General features: G+C 40.7%; 1 protein-coding gene and 1 pseudogene across 2 annotated transcripts; one reads left to right on the top strand and one right to left on the bottom strand.

Moving 5' to 3' along the window:
- The window catches only part of LOC139450817 (uncharacterized), a 456,581-nt pseudogene that overhangs the window by 211,900 nt on the left and 219,486 nt on the right, over positions 1-25,195 (bottom strand).
- On the top strand, positions 1,414-24,333 carry LOC139449553 (SWI/SNF-related matrix-associated actin-dependent regulator of chromatin subfamily A member 5-like). Of its 2 annotated transcripts, none has more exons than XM_071231003.1 (23): positions 1,414-1,559; positions 3,160-3,240; positions 4,714-4,892; positions 5,990-6,090; positions 6,568-6,668; positions 7,940-8,119; positions 9,168-9,323; positions 9,797-9,928; positions 11,269-11,337; positions 11,640-11,749; positions 12,659-12,885; positions 13,637-13,758; positions 14,168-14,320; positions 15,413-15,545; positions 16,511-16,659; positions 17,084-17,314; positions 18,155-18,268; positions 19,342-19,467; positions 20,186-20,302; positions 20,543-20,677; positions 21,811-22,023; positions 22,502-22,618; positions 23,440-24,333. In XM_071231003.1, exons 1-23 carry the CDS (start codon positions 1,500-1,502, stop codon positions 23,503-23,505), a joined length of 3,072 nt encoding a protein of 1,023 aa, XP_071087104.1. In that variant the 5' UTR covers positions 1,414-1,499; the 3' UTR covers positions 23,506-24,333. The 2 variants fall into 2 exon arrangements, with proteins under 2 accessions (XP_071087104.1, XP_071087103.1); XM_071231002.1 differs by having other exon boundaries at positions 5,987-6,090.

Here is a 25,195-nt window from a genome sequence, read left to right as displayed (position 1 = left end):
GCTCTGTTGCCATAATAAACACACCAGGGCTTATGTCCCTTGCAATATGACGCCATTGGTGCCAACTGATAAAGGAATGACGTCATAAGACTTTATTAGACCTGTATCACGTGGTGTAGGTACAAATCTACGAAAGCCTATTAGGGCCAAATTCAATAGGCTTTCGTACAAATGTGTGTCTAGCTTCTCAGGTGCGCTGCCTACATTAAAGTACGGTGTTCAAAATACAACGCTGAGCATAATTACGCTGAAATTATTTTCGTTTTCCAAAATCACGACTGAGAAGACAGCAATGCATGGATAACGTACTATAGTTGTGGGGGCGGTCGGGTAGCCTAGTGGTTAAAGCGTTCGCTTGTCACGCTGAGGACCCGGGTTCGATTCCTGAACAACGTGTGAAGCCCATTTGCTGGAATATTGCTAAAGGCGGTCTAAAACAATACACATTCAATTGAACTATGGCTATATTTATTAAAGTATGTGATTTTGCGCCAGCAAGCACTTCTGTGTGACAAATGCGATATACGATATATTCCAGCGATATAAGGGGCGGTCGGGTAGCCTAGTGGTTAAAGCGCTCGCTCGTCACGCCGAAGACCCGGGTTCGGATCCCGACATGGGTACAATATGTGAAGCCCATTTCTGGTGTCCCCCGCCGTGATATTGCTGGAATATTGCTAACTCACTCGCTCCAGCGATATAATGACTGTCTGGACCAGGCTATGCAGTGATGGAGCATCGATCGACGCGATGTGGGCATTGTTGTTGTTTATTTGTGCTGCGTTTGATTGTGTTGATGATAGTTGTATGCATGTGTATGTTTAATATGTTGTCGTGAATGCTATAGAGAATGAATGCTTCACTTTATAAATGTAAATGCAATGATTGTGTTGTGATAAATTTGTTATATGAAATTCAACAGCGTCTGTTTTGTCCTCTGTCCCAAATGCGCAGTGATGGACTGCACCGCTGTGACATCACCCCATGGGGTGCTGGGGATACATTTTCCCTGCGTTCCCACGGTGTTATTTGTTAAAAGCTGTAACCATAATTTTCCGTCAGCTCGGTACCATGGATAAATAATGCCGACAAACAAAGAAATATTTATTGGGTGGTCTCGAGACACGGCAAAAAATACTTTCTTTGGCTTCAGTATAAGGGAGGTAATCCCCCGTCTTAATGACTGGGCTCATGTCTAACTGATGGCGCGTACCAACAGTGGAACCAGTTTACCGCCTTTATCTCGGAAATGTCCGAGTGAAACCGATCCACACTGTCAGTTTTCAAATACAATTTTTTAATTAGAATATATTGTATTTTAAATTATATTGCTATGATACTTTTGTTATTCTGACCAAAAACTGCTTGCGTATGTTGATTATTTTTCTCAAATCTCGTTACGAGCGAGAAGTTCATCATCTAGCATTTCCCCCGCCAAAAGCCGGGTGGTCATACGACAGATAAAGGACTGCATAAAAACAATTTGTACGAAAAGCACAATGTCCGAATCTGAGCCAGAACCGGACAGTGGTCCTGAGGATGAACCAATGGATCAATCTGTAAGTATTCTTCACAAAGCTTTTAGCTGCTATTTTAGAAGAGTTTATTAAAAGACTGTGGTCATGTTTCCTTTTGTGTTAGGCTTCACATGGGGATGTTGTTCAGTTTTCGATCATTGTTTGAGTTCTTAACTTTATTAACAGCCACGGAATAATGGAAGGTGGTTTCTTTTATATGGTGTACGTCCTTGTGAAGTTAGTATTCTACAGCTTGAAATTGTCAATAATTACATTTCTTTTTCATACACCTGACGATTGCCAAATGACTTGATGACAAGTTCCCAGCTGATAATACCGCAGTTTTCGAAAGACAATAATATGTATTACGGCACAGTCAGTAATGTACAAATGGTTATTCCCAACTTACAATCTGAAGGAGAAGTCCACTTTTTGATATGGTCATGTTTCAAGTAGTGTTGCCTTTGCACCCAACATGCCCAAGACAACTCACGAAGAGAAGAGAGAAAACATAAAGAGATAGTTGTATATTTTACCAAAGTTACAACCTTGCTCGGGTACCTGCTGTAGGTTTTGAATTCAGAGTTTGCGTACGAAATGTCTGATTGGAAGTTGTTTTACCCGGCCAAAACATTTTAGATACACTTATAATAGATACAGATCCTTTCTGCAATAACAGTGGCACTGGCCTTCACCAGGTACACATGCTTTGTCAAAAGTACACATGAAAATGTTAATACCCTCATGTTCTTAAGTATTATGAATTATCTCATTAAGTAACCCCTTTGAATTGTATTATGTGTCAATAGTCATTGGCTGCTAAATATGAAAACAAGTCCTCATGTCTCATTCAAATCCGATCTAAGTTCTCGCTACCGCTAAACAAAGATCTGAGGACACGTCAGAACGACCTTTCGCGAAATTCGACCTTCCACTGAAATGACTAACAAGAAGTTGACATCAGCCAATTAGAAAGCAGCTTTCTCGAGTTGGCATTCGTTTCAACCTGGCGACTTCCATTTCAGACTACGCTTGAAAAATATGTTGACACAGTTGTCGATTAAAATTTTGAAAACTGAACAAACGAACATTCCAGAATGTCTAATATATGGTTGAGATTACATGGCAGTGCTCCCCACGTACTGTGCAACGCCTCCTCCGTTTCAGATGTTTATCCCACGGAAGCGAGAGATAATTTTAACGGAATCAGTCGCACGGGCGAAACTTTTTCTCGGAATACCCCATGTTAACATTTTTGAGGTTGCATGATTAGAAAACACATTCTGACTTACACTTTCATGATCTGGCAAGCGACACTTTGATTGGTCGGATGAAAGGTCGTTCTGCTGGACCCATAATGGGATATCCTCAGATCTTTGTTAAGCGATAGCGAGAACTAAGATCTGATTTTAATGAGATTGGCCTCAGCCACTGTTTTGCATGTCATGATATGTAAGCTGTGAGATTTACTGAGAAATTGTCATGTCTAGTCATTTATAAATATTCACATGATATTGCTGAACAAATGTCAACAGGCATATTTCAAGAACGAGCAAGACTTAAGCACTTTGTATGTGTGCTAAATCACATGAACATGGCTAATGATCATCATGATTATGTATGTTCCTTTTGTTTATTTCAGCCAGTGCCAGGTCCTTCTGTCTTGTTGAAGTCACCTCCTAAAAGAGGGGGAGAGGATAATGAAGAATTTGAAGAGAAAATTGTGAGTATCCATCTTCGTTATCAATATTATGATTTAGGGCTGTTACGATTCACTCGCGTATTCGGTGAATCGAACTGTATCCATTCACGAATTGAATCTGTTATTTGTGGCCACTAGAATCAAATATTAATGAATGTGCAATCATGTGCATTTACATACCCTGTACCTAAAAATATCCATAAGAACATATTAAATGCATAGATTTCTTCAAAGACAACACTCTTATAATATTCAATTGGACAGTATTTTATCAGCTGTTTATCCCTACCTTTAGATTCAATACTCACTAAATCTTTTAATCAATTAACGAAGAAAGACAGTTCACAGCAAACGTTGTAAACAACTGTTGAAGACCGATCTATAACAACCGGAAGTTCGAACACGGGTGACGTCCCTTGGGTTGCTGAATAAATTATCGATAGGATTGGCATAAGAAACGAAATTTGATTTACTTTAGTAGAAAACGTATCAAAACTTTGATCAAAATTATGTTGTATTTTGTTGTTTAGTAATCAAAAACCTTTGACAAGATGTTTAAAGTCAATAAATATTCTATCTTGAATGGTTCTGAAAATATTTTTGAGCATTTTAGTTTGTGTTAGTTTCGTTTCTGAAATCACACAATATGAATCGCCGACTGTCATAGCAGACGATCTTTTGAATAGTGAATGACCATGTTGCGCCGCCAAAAAAGAATTACAGACTTTTTTAATCAAAATAGAAAAAAGCACAAAGCATTATCATTCATTTCATTCTGATCTGTTACACTTTTATATGATGATGTTCCAGTACATAATACAAAATAAGACATTTTTTGAAGAAAGCACTTATGCATGTCATATCCACCGAGGGAAATTTGGGGAAATAATCAAGGTATTTAAAGTGCCTTTGTGAAAGCTGGATACCATGGACACAGGGTTCAGGTTCAGAGACTGGTTAGACCAGTGACAATCTAGAGTGAGTAGTTCTTTTCCGCAAACTTGTTTTAGCTTGTTTAGCTATATCTGCAGCAAATGACCATGGCGACAGTAAAGATAAAAAATGTCCTATTATTCCTAAAAAAAAAAATTATTTTATTCTTTTTTTTTTACAATCTAGTTTTGAACAAAGTCATGAGTAATCTCCAATTTGGTGCCAAGAGCTCTTTAGTTTTGGAATTTTTAATTTTTTTCTGAAATGACCTTTTGGATATGTGCAATGGTGTCTATCCCTAAACTTCCTCACTAATGCATTGTTGCATCTCTGTTTGTGTTTAGATATTAAGCATGCTTTTTTTGCTTAGGACTAATTACTGGGTTAGTATAAACACAAAACAGACCAGCCAGATCATCTGAGTACAATCAGAATATAGTAAGTATCTGTTAAGATGGCAGAGAGCAATTCTTAGTTTCGCAGGTGATACAAAGATGTTGATTAATTTTCCCTTAGCAATTCACCATGTTTGACTGACAAAGTTATTTGTGTCTTTTATAGCAAAATGACAGAAGCAATCGTTTTGACTTCTTGCTTCAACAAACTGAGCTCTTCGCTCACTTCATGTCGACTGGGACCAAAACGGGGGCTGTTGCACCAACAAGTCCCCTCAAGATGAAGCCAGGTCGGCCAAAGGTCAAGAAGCTGGATGAGAAGGCTAAACTGGTTGCTGCGGGAGAGTAGGTGGACTGCTGACTTGATTTGTGCACAGTGAGGATTCCTGGTTAGAGTAGGTCCCCTAGCAACCTATACTGGTTGTGACGGGTGACCAATTGGATGGGTGGTCAGGCTTGATGATTCGGTTGATTGCATGTCTGTGTACCCTGACAATATGGCTTGTCCACGAAGGGGCGGTCGGGTAGCCTGGTGGTTAAATCGTTCACTCGTTACGCCGAAGACCCAGGTTCGATTCCCGACATGGGTTTAATGTGTGAAGCAAATTTCTGGTGTCCCCCGGCCGTGATATTGATGGAATGTTGCTAAAAGCGGCGTAAAAGCATACTCACTCACTCACTGTTGTTCACGATATTAGTCACTAGATTGTCTGTTCAAGACAGGATTATTTACAGGCCTCCATCATTTAGATGCAGTATTGCTGAGTGTGGAGTTTAACAACAGACAATAACAGCTGATTTGACATCCAATACTATACATGTATCTGTTTCTGGTACTTGTGACAATGAAGCATTTGATAATTTGATTTGTCAAAAATTTCAAGTATAAGATCTTGGTGACATTCCAGGTCATATGTTTATGCTTGACAATTTGACACTTCATCAAAGGGAAGCCTACCTAAATATATTTAGTACATTGTGTCAGTTGGTAAAATAACCCTTGAAGATCTGGGGTAGAATAGGTCTTCAGCAACCCATGCTTGCCGTAAAAAGGCGACTATGCTTGTCGTAAGAGGTGACTAACAGGATCAGGTTGTCAGGCTTGTTGGCTTGGTTATGCATGTCTTCGTATCCCAATTGCGTGGATCGATGCTCATGATGTCAATCACTGGATTGTCTAGTCCAGACTATATTATGTAGAGACCACAGTCATATATCTGGAATATTGTTGATTTTGGCGTTAAACAACAAACAAACAGTTGGTAAAACAGTAGCTTGAGACCTCTGTTACATATTGGATATATATTGTCCACATTATCTTACATGTCCCCATACTTTTTGGGGGTTTGCCATAAATTGTGTTTTGTATCATTGCTTGTGACTCATTGATGATCATTGTACTCAATACTAATTAGGTAATATTGCCATGCGCTTTGTTGTAGTCACCGGCATCGCAGAACCGAGCAAGAGGAGGACGAGGAACTGTTGTCTGAGAGTCGAAAGACAACAGCCGTCCTCACAAGATTCGAGGCATCCCCTTCATGTGAGAAAAAAAGTTTCATGTTCAAAGATAAGATAACAAATATAAATTCTGAGGTCAATCATGCAGATCAGTTTCCCATGAACAAAAGGATTTCTGCTGAGATTTTGATTTATCTGACAAAAAAAAAATCAGATTATCTTTCCTTTAAAATATAATTAAAAAATTCAACAATATATTCAAAACCTGTTAGTAAGAATGAAAATGGTTCTGTAACAGGTTATAAATCTTCAAATGATTGATATTTCCATCCAAGAAGTTTGGAATTTTCGTCAGTTTCACGCCAATATCTGCCTGATCTGTCATACAGTAAACCAATGACACCCATATATATCATTTATCTGTTGTCCAATAAAAAAAAGACACATATTGAAACTATTTGTATCAAATTAATGCTTACAGGGCTAAAACAAAATTTGAAACATTGACATTTTTTTCTATTGATAAACAATTTGTCAAATGTATGTCTTTGTTTCCTAGTCATTAAAACTGGAGAGATGCGAGACTACCAGGTCAGAGGCCTGAACTGGATGATCTCCCTTTACGAGAATGGCATCAACGGAATCCTTGCAGACGAGATGGTATGAGTTACTCTGGTTGTATGGGGCACATGTGACCTAGGTGTCTAAGGAATTGCAGTTCACTATGCAGTTGCGTCCATTCTGGTACGCCAGGAACCTAAGATTGTGCGTTCGAATCGTGGTTCGCCACAATTATGTTTGTATGTTTGTCAGCAACATATTCATGCTCGTGGGTTTCACCAAAGTGGTAAACAGCTGAGACCTGCATCACTTAGAGTTTCCTTCCACATTAAGCTGACATGCTGTGATATAACTCGAATACTGTTCCAGGCTTTCTGCTTGTCCAGGCACATAGTTCTGGTGGATGCCACCGTCCCCCAGGTGGCTGACATCTTGGTTTTTCTCTGCCTATCCTATCACCTTGCTGGTTACACTGACATATCTTGCAGCGCTCAATTCTGTCTTGAAGATCGCTAGTGGTTCCCGGGTGTCCTCGGTCCCAGCCCGTATTGCCATGGTCCGAGGTTTTCGATTGGAAGATCAGACTTAGTGAGTTCCATCCTCCAGCTCATCTGTTGGATGGAACATCAGCCTGTAGAGTAGGCCCAGGGTTTGAAATTAGTACATATAAGTATGTACAGGTATTCTTAACATATAAGGGGGCACGGGTGGCCCAGTCGTCGAAGGCGCCGCGATTCTCTTTGCAGAGTTGCGTCCCTTGGACATGCCAGAAACCTATGATTGTTGGTTCGAATCCTGGTTCGCCCCGATTATGTTTCTAGGTTTGTCAGCACCATACCCGTGCTCGTGGGTTTCACCGAAGTGGCAAACGTCTGAGACCTGCATCACTTCGGGCTTTCCTCCCACATTAAGCTGACGCGCCGCGATATAACTGGAATACTATTAAAAGCGGTGTTAAACCCAACTCACTCACTCACTTAACATATAACTTCTCGTCACGATATGGCTGAAATATTGCCGATGTGACGTTAAATATTAACTCAATCACTCACATACAAGTGTGTCGATTGCACGGTAAAATCACTATTGGAACGAAGTTCCTTTGCCCTAATGACACACATAGAATATATGACAAATATATCACATAGCATAATTCAAATGCTAACTTACAATACTTAATTTACAGCATTCACGTGAAGATTATAAATTTATATTGAGTATATCCTTTCGCTTGTCACAATATTATATTCTTTGGGCACAGCCATGTTTGTTTCTATTGGGCATGATGGTCAACAGTGCATTGTGGTATCGTCATTTAGTGATGGCCATAAAGCTGGTGTGTGTAAGATATGCTGTGTTTTTGTGATCAGGGTTTGGGCAAGACTCTCCAGACGATATCCCTGCTGGGTTACATGAAGCACTACCGCAGCATCGCCTCGCCTCATCTGGTCATCTGCCCCAAGTCCACCCTGCACAACTGGAGGAACGAGTTCAACCGATGGTGTCCCAGCCTCCGAGCTGTCTGTCTCATTGGAGACCAGGCACAGAGGGTAGGTCGACTCCCACATCTCGAACTGAAATAGACTTTAACTGGGTTTAACATTATACGTCTGTGCTCAAAACTGCTGCCCCAACTTGACTGTCCGCACAATTTGTAGTACACTGTAGTGTTATCATATGGACAATTAATAGCTTAGCTTACTAGTCCGAACTGTAGTTTACTAGACTTGGGCTTCAGATAGATGGCTGAAGAGCAGATTGCATTATGCGTATTTCTAAATGTTCAAAGCTGTTTGTCTTTCTAAGTAAATAACTTGTATTGATCCGACCAAATCAATTTTGAGCATAGGTTTGGTTGAGAGGGGATTGGGCCTGGTAGATCAGCATTAATGTCAAGTTTGATGCAAGATATTTGAAGCCCACCTTGTTTGTCAGCTTGATGTTGTTTCTTATGCATAGCAGTGTATCTGTTACCCTGGTAACACAAAGACAGTATCTTATGGCTTGTTACAAAGCATGTACCTGACCAGTCACTGAAACAAGCTTCCTCTATGATGATGATGGAAGAACAGGGTTTATGCTTAATTATAGGGAGACAAGACGCCACTTTTTAGCAATCCTAGCAAATTTGATTCACATCTCTCGGTTGACAGTTTTGGGCCTACTTGTCAACAACAGCAGTTAATGATAGCCCAGGTTACACAGAGACAATGTCTAAGTTCCGCACATGGTATTAATTAGTGTCTTGACGTTGGCAGATAACTGTCACCAGATCATGGAATAGTCTCACTTAAACAAATGTTAAAATGCATTATGCTTCCATCTTCCTGAGGCAAGGGAGTTAACTGACTACAAAAGTCCGGTTTCCACCCTTGCTGAAACTAGGCTGCCCTGCAATCGAGTCTGGAAATTCCAGCCTAACTCAGCCTGCGTGGAAACTGGATTTTGTAGTCAGTTTATTCCCTTGCCTTGTGAAGATGTATGCCTCGGACAATTGTCAATCCCAGAACATTAGATATAATATCTGCTGTTTTTGTTTGCCCACACATGATGTGATGATGATGGCGTCATGATTGCACATCCCTGCTGCTGTTTCAGGCTGCATTTATCCGGGACACTCTAATGCCTGGCGAGTGGGATGTTTGTATCACATCATACGAGATGGTCATTCGGGAAAAGTCGGTATTTAAGAAGTTCAACTGGCGGTACCTTGTCATTGATGAAGCTCACAGAATTAAGAATGAAAAATCCAAGGTAAGGTTTAAGTAGCATGTTTAAGAACCTATGTCATATGCAGACAAGTACTCTCTTTCTTTAATCATTGTTACCATGGTTACTTAAGAATAGACTTCAATGTTTATTGTGTGTGTGGAGTTAATGCATTGGGGAATCAAGCTAAGTGTTAACACCAATTTATGTGCTGATACCTCCATGCATGATTGAAGTCAATTCTTATAAATAAACAAGTCAACAATAATAACTTCACAGAATGCTTATTCAACCATTTACGTTAAAAAATATATTAAACAATACAAAATCAGGGACATTCATTGGTGGAATAATGCAACACGAACCTGTTCACTCTATTATCACCCAATCAGAAGCAGTTCAGTTGTAAGCCAGTTGGACCAATGACTTGATTGCAACTTGGTAATTTGGATGTGTTGTATGGCAAGAGAATGATCTTTCCTTTGGTATGTTTTTGTAGATAAGTTTTTCCATTTCAGCTTTCTGAGATTGTGAGAGAATTCAAGTCAACAAACCGCCTGCTGCTCACTGGAACTCCGCTGCAGAACAATCTGCACGAGCTGTGGGCACTTCTTAACTTCTTGCTCCCTGATGTCTTCAACTCATCTGACGTAAGGCCTTTACCATACATGCTGTTTGCAGGGATAATGCTCTGGCTGGAGACAAAATAGAATCACCTTTGTACTTTTTTACAAGTCATGGATCATCGGTGAACCAAAAAATTCATATATATATATATATACGGTAATTTAAGTCTCTCTGACCAGACTTTGAGCCAAGCTTCACTCTATGGTGTAAAATATGCATTAAATATAATAATGAAATACACAAACCCTACCGTATCAAATACGCAACAAGAACTTAGATACACTATTTAAATAAAATTGATGCGTATATTACAACAGAATAATACCACTATTAGATAAAACAGTTGCATATATTACAACTGTGAGATAAAAGGATTGTGTGTCAGCTGATTTAAAAATTCACTTACCAAGTTATATTCGGAAAAGCTTGAAAACCAGTAGATTCAAATTGAAAGGCACAATCTGCCTAGTCAATGTGTGTGTTGTTTCGTAAACAGTCACCGATTAGAAAAATAGCCCCGTCCTTACAATGCTAGGTTTTGCAAACAAAAATGGCTTCCCGGGAAAGGGAGCTGCAAGCAGACACAGACAGGTATACTACTATTCATTTAGTTTTAAATGATTTACAGGGATTGTTACAAAACAAGTTAAAATACCCAAATATCAAGAATCAGCTGGGTAATTTGTTTTTGAATTCCCTTAAAAAAATGTGTTAGTTTGTTTAACGCCAAACTCAGCAATACCCCAGCTATATGATGGCGATCTGTAAATAATCAAGTCTGGGTCAGACAATCCAGTGATTGACAACATGATCATCGATCCATGCAATTGGGATACAATGACATGCATCAACCAGTTCAGCAAGTCACCTCTTGCGAGAAGTATAGTCACCTTTTACAGCAAGCATGGGTTGCTGAAGACCTATTCTAAGCAGATCTTCATGGGTGCTAAAAATTGTGGATAGTGCATAATACCCAATCCACATCCAATCCCTGGGTAAAATACCCAAATAACCAAAAGCTCATCTTGAGCTCTGGTTATCACTGTGATCTTGAGGAATTACACTTTCTTATTCATTATGTAAAACAAGGACCTCTAAACATTGGCAAAGTTAAGCATGTGAAATATTTGCTATTAACGGTAATTTGTTGACAGAAACATTAGCAAGAACAGAATGTGGATCTCTGTAGAGGACACCATGGTACTGTAGATTACTGTCAAAGGTATATATTCCTGTGTCCCATGCCATCATACAAACAATGGTTCTTATAAAATCATCTGGTTAGCAACTATTTATGTGGGTGGTTAATGTATGCAAGTTTCAGTTTTGAAACTAAACTCTGGTGTTTTTTTTCTCTATGCAGGATTTTGATTCTTGGTTTAATGCCAACAATTGCTTCGGAGATGTTGCCTTAGTTGAAAGACTTCATGCGGTAAGTACTCAACGACTGCTTCTATTTCTCTACAAATAGGTATGTTTGTGAATATCTTGGTTACAAGTGATCCAATGGATTATAAATTTGCAACCTGCTGTTGAGAGTTGCCTCCTTACACCCCACAGTGTAGTGACATATATGTTTTTGTGTATATCATGATGGTGAATTTTAAAAAAGGTTAAGTCCACAGATGAATTTACGTTTATTTAATTATTTAGTTTGAGATTGCAGAGTAAGTAAAAAGGACACGTCTTTCTTTCCCACTTTTATCTACCATTTTCACACTTATTACTTGACAGGTGCTTCGACCTTTCTTGTTGAGACGTATCAAGTCTGAGGTGGAGAAACGTTTGCTACCAAAGAAAGAGACCAAGATCTTTGTCGGTTTGGGCAAAATGCAGAGAGAATGGTAAGAAAAGTAAAAAACATTCCCAGCCATTATACCCCCAACCCTACGCCCACATCCACACCCACATCTCACTCTACTAAATTCTATTAGCCCTTGGGATACCTTGAACATTAGACAACCTGACATGGGCCTGCAGGCTAGAGGCACATTCTGTCCCCACAGTAGTGGCAGTATCAAGATTGCAGGAATTTCCTTATGGCATGGAGGTGTACATGCATTTCCCGAGGCAAAGGAGTTAACTGACTGTAAAAAGTCCAGTTTTCACCCTTGCCACACGAGGCTGGTATTTCTGGGCACGATCGTAACATGTGGCTATTACAAGTTATGTCTCTCATGTTGAACAATTGACTTCCGCCTCTCATCATATCACTTGCATGAACTTCGAACAAAATGGGGATGCCAGTGAAGACGATCTGATCAATAATCAAACTCTATATTGTAATATAACTGGTCTTGCTTTGTGAAGTGCATCAAATCATGTGAGCACCTTGATTAAAAACATGAAACGATTTTGAGAATTTCTGTTGATGGCATATTGACGGTACTCATGCTTTGCAAATCCTGCAATCAACAGATGTCTCCACGGCAGTTTACTACCTGATTGTCGATTTTGTCACCGATTTTGATTGGACTATGCATTCCAGCCAAAATTAACTCCATAATTCCAGCCTAGCTTGTCAAGGGTGGAAACTGGACTTCTATAGTCAGTTAATTCCCTTGCCTTGGGAAGATGATTTCTTGTATCATGCACTACTGTCAGTTGTTCTTGTGTATTATCAATACACTCTAAGGGCATAATGCATTTCAAGTATTTTACACTGAACATGCTGAAAAATGATGATAGCCATTAGGTATCCTATCTGTAAAGTACATGCCCGAATGGACCCTACAGACATCTACTACATGCAGGTACACCAAGATTCTGATGAAGGACATCGACATTGTTAACGGAGCTGGCAAGACAGACAAGATGCGACTGCTCAATATTCTCATGCAGTTGAGAAAGTGCTGTAATCACCCGTACCTGTTTGACGGGGCCGAGCCGGGGCCCCCCTACACCACAGATTACCACATTGCAGAAAACAGTGGCAAGATGGTCATCCTGGACAAGATGTTGCCCAAACTCAAGAGAGAAGGTTTGTCTTCTCGACTAATGAACACAGTTCTTAACCATTATCTATGTGCCGACCTTTTGATAATAAATGGGATAGCAGAAACCAGCCATATGGTCGGGACAAATTCAAATTCTGGAAGGTCAGTTCAATCCCTGGCAACATCATCCCAAAAGACAAAATAAAAGATGGTAATTGTTGTTACCCTGAATGGTGCTCGGCATTAATGGGTTGGTTGTTTTACGCCACACTCAGCAATATTACAGCTATATGACGGCGGTCTGTAAATAATCGAGTCTGGACTTGACAATCCAGTGATTGATATGAACATCTATCCACACAATTGGGATCAATGACATGCTTCAACCAAGTCTGCACGTCTGACCACCCGATCCCGTTAGTCGCCTCTTACAAGGGCTGGTCGGCTAGGAGTCAGTGTGCATGCAATCACTTACACATGGAGATCTCTATATTAGTGCAGTGATCTTGAATGTGCTGTAAAACTGTTTCACTTCCCACCTTGCTATATTACTGGAGTTAGGGATAAACAAGCCAAACAGGAGATAAAAATCCCTATTCAAATCTAATGTATTATATTGAATAGATGCTTTTTATTTTTATTTGGAATCAAGTGGGTTTTTTAACGAATCGATAGCCTATCAATAGATCAATGTATTTACACACTAGTTTTTCTGTGAAAAGGCATATAAATTTTGAGGTATTCAAGCATTCTTTTGTGTCGTTGTGCTATCTAATATGCATGTGGTGTTTGCAGGGTCGCGTGTGTTGATCTTCAGTCAGATGACCCGTATGTTGGACATCCTTGAGGACTACTGCTACTGGCGGCAGTATGACTATTGCCGTCTCGACGGTAGCACTCCACACGAGGAGAGACAGGTACACCCTCACAAGCTGATTATGAACTGAAACTAGCTAAATACATCCTGGCTCAAACACTAGATTCACAAATTTGGAAATTTTATGGGATGTATGAATTTACACCAGTATGAGATGTATGAATTTACGCCAAAACAAACGCAGGTGATATGATGTTTCTCTTGTAGGACTTTGAGTGATTGTCATCTGAGCAACATGAAATATATTTTCACATTTTCAATTTCCATTTTTGGGGAGTATTGTCTAGCCCCAAATTATACATTATTTCTCATAACGGCTGCGATCATCATGTTAAAATGAATCTCAATAAATGGTGCAGTAATTTCCGCTGTATCTTCAGGATCCTTATCAGACTCTTAATAAATGCCATCAACCATTGACTCTCCGCCATGTTAATTTACCTCCACAGAATTCCATCAATGACTTCAACATGCCTGACAGTAAGAAGTTTGTCTTCATGTTGAGTACAAGGGCCGGGGGTCTTGGCATCAACCTTGCTACAGCTGACATTGTCATCTTGTTCGACTCTGACTGGAATCCCCAAGTTGATTTACAGGCCATGGTATGTCATTTGTTCTGTTACCTCCCAGGGCCATAGGGACCAATAGTGCAAGCATCTTGGGGTCAACCACTTGATAATTTGGTGGGGGTATAGCCATCTTCCTTAGGAAAGGGCGTTAACTGACTATAAAAATCCAGTTCCCACCCTTGCCAAACTACATCTTGGCGGGACTAACATGTTCATGCATAGTCGAATCATAATCGCAGAATGAACTAGACAATCGGTGTGTAAACAAAATGTGCAGATTTCAGTCAACTGCAGGATCGCTCAAGCGATTTGATGCAATTGGAGGGTAAACCCCGATTTATTACAATGTGAATCTTGATTAGCGATCAGATTGTTTTGACTGATTGATGGATATGAGGGACACAGAAGGGACATAACTCGATGGCGCTACGATCGAGCCTGGAAATTCCAGCCTAGTTCGGCAAGGATGGAAAGTTTACTTTTATAGTCGGTAACTCCCTTGCCTCGGGAAGATGTATGCTTTGGACAATTTTCAACCCCAGAAAATTAGATTCAAGTCATTCATAACTCAGGAAGATTGGGTATAGCTGGAACAAATGTTTATTCTACTACTGCTTAATTCATATAATTTCTTTGAATGGGCAAGCCTAGAACTTTTGGAGTGACTCTCAGGACAGTCCTCTTGGTATAAACCTGAGGATAAATTATAATTGTTGATTTCCTGGGAATTCTCAATCATTACTTGTTCCCCTAAAATCAAACGTCTGAGATATATTTCCCGAGAGGAAGACAGATTCTTGTTGGTTTTCATATTGCTGTTGATCCATGAAGATCCTGGGTAGAATAGGTCTGTAGCAATCCATGCTTGCCGTAAAAGGCGTCTATGCTTGTCGTAAGAGGCAACTAAGGGGAATGGGTTTTCTGGCTCGTGGGCTTGGCTGATGCATGTCATCGTATCACAATTGGTTGGATCGATGCTCACGATGTCAATCACTGGTTCAGACTCGATTATTTACAGACTGCCACCTTATAGCTGGAATATTGCTGACTGTGGTGTTAAACGACAAACAAACATATTGTTACATTCTTCTATAAAAGAGTACCCATTTTGTTTGTGAACTATAGGACAGGGCTCATCGTATTGGTCAGAAGAAACAGGTGAAGGTGTTCCGTTTTATCACTGAGAACACTGTGGAGGAACGCATTGTGGAGAAAGCTGAGATGAAACTGAGGCTTGATAACATCGTTATTCAACAAGGTGAACACATCCTCTTGTTACATTCTGTAAAGCAGCATGCAAGCTTGACCCGTGAAGATCCGGGTTAGAATAGGTCTTCAGCCATAAAAGGGAACTAACAGGATCGGGTGGTCAGGCTCGTTGACTTGGTTGATGCATGTCATTTATATTGCTGAGTGCGGCGTTAAACAACAAACCAACCAACCAACCAACCAACTTGAGTTGGAGCCCACTACAAACCTTCTCAGCACAAAATCTGGTGCAGTAATGAAATCTATAATGATGATCAAGACTTAGGAAACTACTTAGGGAACTAAATAAACATAAACATGGATTTAAAGGCCGTCATATAACTGGAATATTGCTGAGTGCGGCGTTAAACAAGAAACAGACAAACAAACAAAGCATGCAAGCTCAATCGGTGCCAACTTGTTCAGTGGCATTGGGGTAGGTAGCCAAACATTTGCTTGGATCCATATGATGTTTCTTAGTCTTGACGAATGTCAGAAACCTTTCAGGATCCCAAGAAAACTGACCCCTAGGTTGACCACAGGCTGGCCACACATGGCACAGTCTACTTGATAACTCACACAGGAGTAAATACAGTACACACCTAGTTGAAAAAATCGGTACATATGATATCACATGACAGAAAAAAGACCTGTGAAGATCCAAGTTAGAATATGTCATCAGCAACCATTGCTTGTCGAAAGAGGATAGTGGTCTGGCTCGCTTACATTGATGATGATGCACATCTTCGTATCCCAATTACGTGACATCAATCACTGGTCCAGACCCTATTGTTTACAGTCCGCCGTCATTTAGCTGGAATATTGTTGTGTTCAGTGTTAAACAACAAACAAACAAATAAAATAATGATGTCCTTTGAGTGTGGCATTGTTGATAACCAATGATCTAATCCATGTGATATCTCATAGTTTTGGATAATAAACACAATTATTTCAAAGTATGTTTTGTGTTGTCAGGCCGTCTGCTGGATCACTCAGCCAACAAGCTGGGTAAGGACGAGGTGCTCAGTATGATCAGGCATGGTGCTAGTCACGTGTTTGCCTCGAAAGACAGTGAAATCACAGATGAAGACATCGACTCCATCATCCAGAAGGGAGAGAGAAAGGTACTACTAGCCCGATATGGTAAAGATGGACGGTGATCCATTCTATTGGCCCATTCTCCTGTCTAGGTGTTATTACTGACATTGTCAATCTGTAATTGGGGTATTCATTAAATGTTTGATTGCGCGGATCGATGCTCATGATATTAATCACTGGATTGTCTTGTCCAGACTCGATTATTTACAGAGTGTCGTCATATAGCTGGAATATTGCTGAGTGCAGCGTTAGACAACAAACCAACTAACTAACAACACAATTAAGCAAGGAAGTTAGTGGGTCCTTGTCACTGCCATTATGGTAGAGTTAAAGAATCAGGGGGTCCCTGGATTCAAATACTGGATTCAAAGCTCCAGACCCTGTTAGGTTTCAACTGGTTTGATGAAATAAGGTAATCTACAACCCTCATGGTGAAAGTATGTTTTGTAGACTGAAGAAATCAACGAGAAGTTTGAGAAGATGGGCGAGGGAAGTCTGCGGACCTTCACCATGGAGTCCCAGGAGAGTGTGTACAAGTTTGAGGGAGAAGATTATCGGGACAAACAGAAGTTGGGTATAGGCCACTGGATTGAGCCGCCCAAGAGAGAGAGGAAAGCCAATTACGCTGTGGACGCATACTTCAGAGAGGCACTACGTGTCAGTGAACCCAAGGCACCCAAGGTATGTCCATACACCACTCTGAAACTCGACCACCTCCGTGGTCTAGTGGTAGACAACCGCCCTGAGAGCGGAAGGTCTGGGTTCGATCCCCGACTGTGTCATACCAAGAGACTTTAAAAGATGGTACTTGTTGTAACCCTGTCTGGCGCTCGGCATTAAGGGGCTAAAACGAGGACTGGGCGGCTTGGAGTCAGTATACTGTGTCTGAGTGGGGTATTCATGTTAAACTGCGGCATGGTATCTCAGTAAGCTAGCACTATAAATCGGCATCAGTCCGGACTAGTACAAGCAGACACACAAACACACACGTACATGCACGTCGCTATATAAGTGCAATAATCTTGGACGTGACGTTAAACCCAATTTCACCTCACCTCTGATGACACTCATGGCGCAGTTCTTTGAATATTTTGAATTGCTGGGCTGGCCTTGTGATTAAAAACGGCAAGACCCTTGCCATATTCACATGAAATCACTGCCAAAAGCAGACTCGATGGTACGATTCCAATTATATCATGTGTTTATGAATCACTATCAAATAGTGATGATACCAGGTGTTCGCAAAAAGATGAGAATCCTAAGTTTACTCTGTTCGATCATCTATCACATATCAGATAAACTTATTTCACGGCAGAGTATCACCTGCACCAAACATACAGCTGTATGGAGGTAGTTCAAGATGCTTGCGTAGTTATTACCATCTTGCAATGTCTGGACTTCTTGAGCAGTGGCATGAAGTGATCTGACGTGGTTCAATGGATGTTGCAGTGGAGTGTGTACTGTGACATATGCAATGTTGCAGTGATGGGGAATGGTACAGTGTATTCTGATATGTTGCAGGCTCCCCGTCCCCCGAAGCAGCCCAATATCCAGGACTTCCAGTTCTTCCCTCCCCGGCTGTTCGAGCTGCTGGACAAGGAGATCTACTTCTACCGCAAAACTATTGGATACAAGGTTTGTGCACAACCGCTGATGGATGTAAACCAAAATTGATTTGTTATCTTGCTGGAGCATTCGTCACCACTCACCCCTTTCCGTAACCTTCAAGAAGACTCGTCCCCCTATTGATGAATGTTATAAAATACGACAAGCCAATCAGAATGCGCGTATGGCTTCACGTTTTTCATCAAAGAATCCCACAGGAATAATTTTTTATTTTACATATGTCTTGCATCTAAAAATATACCCAAGACACAGTTAAATGTGTATAGTCATACCGTATAATTCCGCACATTCCGATGTGCTTTAAATTGCATCTGAAATATATATAATATATGGGGAAATATATGTGAAGCATTAAGCGAAGCATTACGCAACCAGTTGACAATTGTTTTAAGTATGCCCGTTTTCGCTAAGACGGAACCCGGTCGCAAAAATGGCCATGAGAGGGGCACGAGTCGCTATTCGGATTGTCCCGGAATAACACGAGTTGGTCACGAATGCTCGCTGGAGGCGAGTGGTATAAAATCTATTCTGGGACGCATAAAACCACATATTAGGGGTTAGAAACTAACAGTTTGCGTCCACTTGTCCTTATAACGATAACATAGCAAAACCCTTAAAAGGGGCAAATTTCTACTAGTCCTTGTGTTACCTTATCCATTGGGCAGTTTGGCAAGGACTATAGGACTAGTGCCAACTTCTAACGCTGATATACCTCGAGTGATGCTGCTACAACAAATTTAATTTGCCAACATGTTTCAATCTGCCATTGTTGATAGAATATATCTGGGCTGAGGTGAACTTGTGCTGTGTCACATGACTTTCATTGACTTGTAAGCAACATGCAACGTTTTGCTTCGTAGCAGGGTATAATGGATTTATTCTCCTGCTCAGAAATATATTTCCCACCCAGGCGGGATGTATAAGTGTTTTGTCAAGATCACGTGAACTGATCAGATCTCATCATTATAACACAGAGGTAAGATAAGACATTTAAAAAAAATATGAGTGCAAGAATCTTGAACGCGACATAAGACCCCGTTTCACCTCACTTCATTCTCAAGTATGTGTATCTGTGTCACTAGGTACCGAAGAACCCTGACCTGGGGTCAGATGCAGACCGAGTTCGCAAGGAGGACCAGATGAGGATCGATGAATCGGAGCAGTTGAATGATGAGGAGATAGGCGAGAAGGAAGACCTCCTCAAACAGGTAGACATGTAATAGAGTTACCTGCACATGACCTGTAGAAGCCATTTGTTAATATTTCGAAGATCATGTTTTGGCATAGTGCATGGGAGATGAAATATTTCAAACTTGTGGACCCCTTTTGTTGGTGGTGGTTATAAAACCTACAATAAACAGCTTTGAAGAGTTATCCATGTTAATAAAAGACGGTTACTTATGTTAAATGTGAATACAACACTTCAATCCAGGAAAGGAGAAAAATGGGGTCGACAGCAATGTGATTAAGATTATTTTCCTGTTGTGATTTTTCATGTTTATGCAAATCATTACCTGTTGTTTGATTGAGGACTTCAGATAGTGAGGTTTGTTCAAGATCTGTCTTGAAAAGAACTTGATTTAAGAGGTGTCTTGAAAGGACTTTTAGTTTCTATTCATCCTATGCTTGTCGTGAGAGGCGACTAACGGGATCGGATGGTCAGACTCGCTGATTTGGTTGATGCATGTCATTGATCCCAATTGCGGGGATCGATGCTCATGATATCAGACTCGATTATTTACAGACCGCCTTCATATAGCTGGAATATTGTTGAGTGCAGCGTTAACAGCAAACAAAATCATATGGCCTTGAAATAGGATCATGTGCATGAGAATCCATTTAACCTGTAAGAGACCTTGAACTTTGTGACTGACATTTTGCATAAACTTTGGAATGTCTTTCCTAATTTATTGTGTACAATTGTAGGGTTTCACCAACTGGACCAAGAGAGACTTCCAACAGTTCATCAAGGCAAATGAGAAATACGGTCGTGATGACATTGAAAGTATTGCCAGAGAAGTGGAAGGCAAAACACCAGAAGAGGTAAATCATTAAGGCTGAAAAATTAAACTTGAAAATGACATCTTGAAGTGAATTTCAGTGAGTGACATTTAATGTGTACACGTGTATCCTTGTGCAGGGTACTAGTATCCTGGGCCCAATCCACAAAGCAGTGTTACTACCAAGACAATCAAACTACCATACTTTACCACTGAATTGGAAAGTGGTAGCACTAATATCGCTTTGCGAAACAAGGCCCTGTAGTCTGACTGATGTTTGCAGGTGATGGCCTATTCAACGGTATTCTGGGAACGATGTAATGAGCTCCAGGATATTGAGAGAATCATGGCGCAGATCGAGAGGGGAGAGGCTCGAATTCAGCGGAGAATCAGCATCAAGAAGGCCCTCGATGCCAAGGTGAGGAATGTTTCACAAGATAGTCATGTAAATACTCAGGTTCAGATTCCGAAATTTGAATCAGTACTTTCATGTGCAAAAAGTGACAACTGTATGTTGCAGTCCTTCGCTTGCTAAACAGATACATCTGAATATTTTCGGAGGCCATTTAATTGTTTATGCACGGAGAAGTGGTCTAATCATTAGGCATGGCAATTTCTCGCCCATTGCATGCCTTGGCTGTGTATACTGGTTGTACGTTTGGTATACCAGATTATTCTTTATTATCATACTGTGTCTTAGCCACTACTCCAAAGCCTAAGTCTGTAAAACTGATAGTAGAGCATATAACACTAAAATCTACTAAAACAATGCAAAGATTCCATTTCTATCTGGGGCTGTGGGTAGCCTAGTAGTTAAAGCGTTCGCTTGTTATGTTGAAGACCAAGGTTTGATTTCCCCACATGGGAACAAGCCTGGTGTCCCCCAAGGTGAGATAGCTGGAATACTGATAAAACTGGTGTTAACTCCAACTCACTCACTTATTCCCTCACTCCAATTTTAGGCTAGTTGACTGAAATGTTATTGGTACAGACTGAGTCTTGGTTTATCAGCATGCCGTGGGGATGACAGGTTAGAGTAGATCCCCAGGGACCTATTCTGGTCATGGGAGGTGAGCAAATGGATACAGTGGTTAGACTCGGAAACTTGGTTGATGGCGTGTCATCGTGCCCCAACGACACGGAGCATTGTTTACAATATCAATCACAGGATTGTCTGGTCCAGACTATTATTTACAGGCCATCATATAGCTGGAATATTGCATGAATCACAGGATTGTCTGGTCTAGCCTATTATTTATAGGCTGTCATATAGCTGGAATATTCCATGAGTGTGGCGTTAAACAACAAACATCACCAAAGCAGTAAATGTCCACAACCTGTTTCTCGTTAGGTTTCCTCTCACTTATATAACTACAAGTAGTCATAGAGCTAAAATGTATTCAAAACTTCATCCTCTAAGGCCTTCATCACATTCCTCCCAAGCTGACATTGCAGTGTAACTGAAATACTGTTTAAATTGGTGTTAAACCCAACTCACTCACTCACTCACTCACTCCAAGCTACATCACCACCATGTTATTGTGTGTCCAGATGGCCCGTTACCGAGCACCATTCCACCAGCTGCGTATCCAATACGGAACCAACAAGGGCAAGAACTACACGGAAGAGGAGGACCGCTTCCTGGTGTGCATGCTGCACAAGCTGGGCTTTGACAAGGAGAACGTGTACGACGACCTCCGCCAGGCAGTACGACAGGCACCTCAGTTCCGATTTGATTGGTTCATCAAGTCAAGGACTGCCATGGTTAGTATTAAGAAATAATGAAATTATGTGATATTGTTAATTTTTTGTCTCTTTATGCTGTTTGATATAATTAAAATAAAAATCGGAATAAAAAATCGGTACTAGTGATAATCTGAAAGAACTGCTTGTTTATTTCCGAAATCTAGTTGTGTTATGTTAACCATGACTACAAATTGAGGTGCAAATGTCGGTTGTCTTTGTGACTTGGCTGATGGCATGTCATCGTACCCCTGTGGCATGGATCATTGTTCACCATATCAATCACTGGAATGTCTGGTCCAGAATCATTATTTACAGGCCGTAGTCATATAGCTAGAATGTTTCTGAATGCGGTGTTAAACAACAAAGAAACAGGTACCCTCAGGAGAAATATTTTTAGTAATATTGAGATTATATGGACAAACTCAAAGCTATGTTTCCAAGCTTTCCCTGATTTGAAACAAGATTGTCAAGATCTGTACAAAATTAACTTTTCCAGGAGTTACAACGTCGCTGCAACACACTGATCACACTAATAGAGAGAGAGAACATGGAACTGGAGGAACGAGAGAAGGCTGAGAAGAGGAAGGGACGACCAAAATCAGGAACACCCAAGGTAAGTACTATCGGATGCAGTATCAGCCTGTAGCGGAGTCAGGGGATCAACAATGTGTAAGCCACAGGCATAACTCCAGCATAGGATCCTGAGCTTATACCATGTCTGTGATAATAAGCATATGTGTGTAGGCCACAGGCCTAACTCTAGCATAGGATACTGAGCTTATACCATGTCTGATAATAAGCATATGTGTGTAGGCCACAGGCAGAACTCCAGCATAGGATACTGAGCTTATACCATGTCTGTGTTACAATAAGCATATATGTGTAGGCCACGGGCATAACTCCAGCATAGGATACTGAGCTTATACCATGTCTGTGTTATAATAAGCATATATGTGTAGGCCACGGGCATAACTCAAGTATAGGATACTGAGCTTATTCCAGACCCATTAAGATCTAGGTTAGAATAGGTCTTCAGCAACCTATGCTTGCCGTAAGAGGTGTCTATACTTGTTGTAAGGGGTGATTAACAGGATCGGTTGGTCAGGCTCGCTGACTTGGTTGATGCATGTCATCGTATGCCAATTGTGTGGATCGATGCTCATGATATCAGTCACATGATTGTCTGGTCCAGACTCGATTGCTAACAGACCATATTGTCATATAGCTGGAATATTGCGGAGTACAGCGTTAAACAACAAACAAACCATACCAGCTCGTTGGTTTTTTCGCCATTTCACCAGATATGTATGTGTATAAGTTTCAATGTCTGCATCGGGGTCCACATATTTATTTGCCATTTAATTAGATGCGTATGTGTAAATGTCAATGTCAGCATCTTACAACTGTAAAACAACATATACTGTATCACTTCAGAGTCAGAAGCGGAAGGCAGATGGTACGCCTGATGGAAGAGGCCGGCCCAAGAAGAAGAAGCCTTGAGGACGTGTGTGTTAGAAGTGAACTATTTATCCATGCTGAGTCTACTGCTAACAGCCTGGTGACCAGTATCAGCCAGTCTGCTTCTGGTCGTACCTGCATATATGGTGTATATCATTGTCTCTCATATCTCCATGGAAATATAAAAACTCTACAGGAGATGGAAGGAGACTTGGTGCAACATTTGTGTGTCAAGCCAAGCATTGTCATTACTGTCATATGTACTTAGTTATTTTGTGTGTGCTGGAGATTGTCATCATGGGATGGTGCAGTTGTCAAGGTGATCACAGGTAATAAAGGCTGATTGTGACTTTATATGATACAGACTTTAGTAAAATGTTAATTGTCTTGAATAAAATTGTTTTTTAGGGGATACTAAAGAACAAATTTGGCAGACGTCTGAGGAAGCGTTTTGGTAACGTAAGACGTTTCTTCAGATTCATCCAGCATTTTTGTACCACATGGAAACATAGCTTCCACAATTCAGGCAGACCTCAGCTAATAGACATTATCTTCAGTCAGTGAAGCTGGTTGGGTTAGATCTGATAACCCAGTTTTAAGGCCTTACCCTTTGTTTTCACAAGCTTGGACAATTTTAGGTTAACAATTTACATTTCATTTTATATCTATGTAAATATTGTGTAATTTTAGGCTTGTTGATTATTTATGTCTGTTAGCTGTACGTTTTCAATGTGATCTGTCTGAGACAAGGGAGAAACTCCAATTGTGAATTCTGTTCATTACTGTGTGATGTGCACCAGTGTCATGTACCATTCATCGTGGTCATATTCATGGAAAAGTAATTTGGCATCATGTTTTGAGAATAAAAGGTCTCGTGTATCAAAATAGTTCTATGTGATATTTGCTTCTTGAGATCCAGATTGGGGAAGACAAGATCACTTCTCCCTTTATCTGTTTTGACGTCTCAGGTGACCAGACTTTAGTTAGTGTCTGTATGTGTGATTATATAATCAATCAGTGAGTGAGTTGGGATTAACGCTGCTTTTAACAGTATGCCAGTTATATCACGGAGTGTCTGCTTAAAGTGGGAGGAAAGCCTGAAGTGATGCAGGTCTCAGACGTTTACCACTTCAGTGAAACCCACGAGCACGGGTATGGTGCTGAAAAACCTAGAAACATTATCGGGGCAAACCAGGATTCGAACCCACAATCATAGGTTTCTGGCATGCACAAGGGACGCAACTCTGCACAGCGAATTGCGGCGACTTAGACGACTGGGCCACCCGTGCCCCCAGAATAATGCAACAAATGTTCCGTTTGGGATAACACTTCTCTGTAAAGTACAGATTCTGGTACTTTTTGGGGGTTGAGTCCTGTCTGGGATTCAAACCCACACTGCCAGAGTGAGGCACCAAAACGCCAGCACACAAAGTCAGCGATCTAACCAACTCAACCACCGAGGCAGTGCGGGTTCGAATCCCGGACGGGACGGGACTCAACCCAAGAAAGTGCCAGAATCTCTACTAAGAAAGTGTTATCCCAAACATAACATTTGTTACATTTGACCTTTTTTTCTGAATGGCATTGTGTTTTCGTAACAGAATAATGTATAAAGAAACCAAGCTCAGATAATGGTAACTAGACAAATTGACATTTGCAACGTAAACAATCTCCGTAGCAATGGTGCTTTTCCCGGGAAGGATCCAAAATCAAGTGTCGGGGGGAGTGGGTT

The sequence above is a fragment of the Haliotis cracherodii genome, unplaced genomic scaffold (genome assembly GCF_022045235.1).
Source record: "Haliotis cracherodii isolate W230 unplaced genomic scaffold, xgHalCrac1.p SCAF_8, whole genome shotgun sequence".
NCBI lineage: Eukaryota > Metazoa > Mollusca > Gastropoda > Lepetellida > Haliotidae > Haliotis > Haliotis cracherodii.
The sequence above is the reverse complement of the archived record's forward strand: the minus strand, read 5'-3'. Positions and strand labels throughout refer to the sequence as shown.

Coding starts and splice junctions, on each gene's coding strand:
- LOC139449553 (XM_071231002.1), top strand. CDS start 1,500: ATGTCCGAATCTGAGCCAGAACCGGACAGTGGTCCTGAGGATGAACCA. Junction 1,560..3,159: donor ATGAACCAATGGATCAATCT/GTAAGTATTCTT, acceptor TGTTTATTTCAG/CCAGTGCCAGGTCCTTCTGT. Junction 11,750..12,658: donor GGCAAAATGCAGAGAGAATG/GTAAGAAAAGTA, acceptor TACTACATGCAG/GTACACCAAGATTCTGATGA.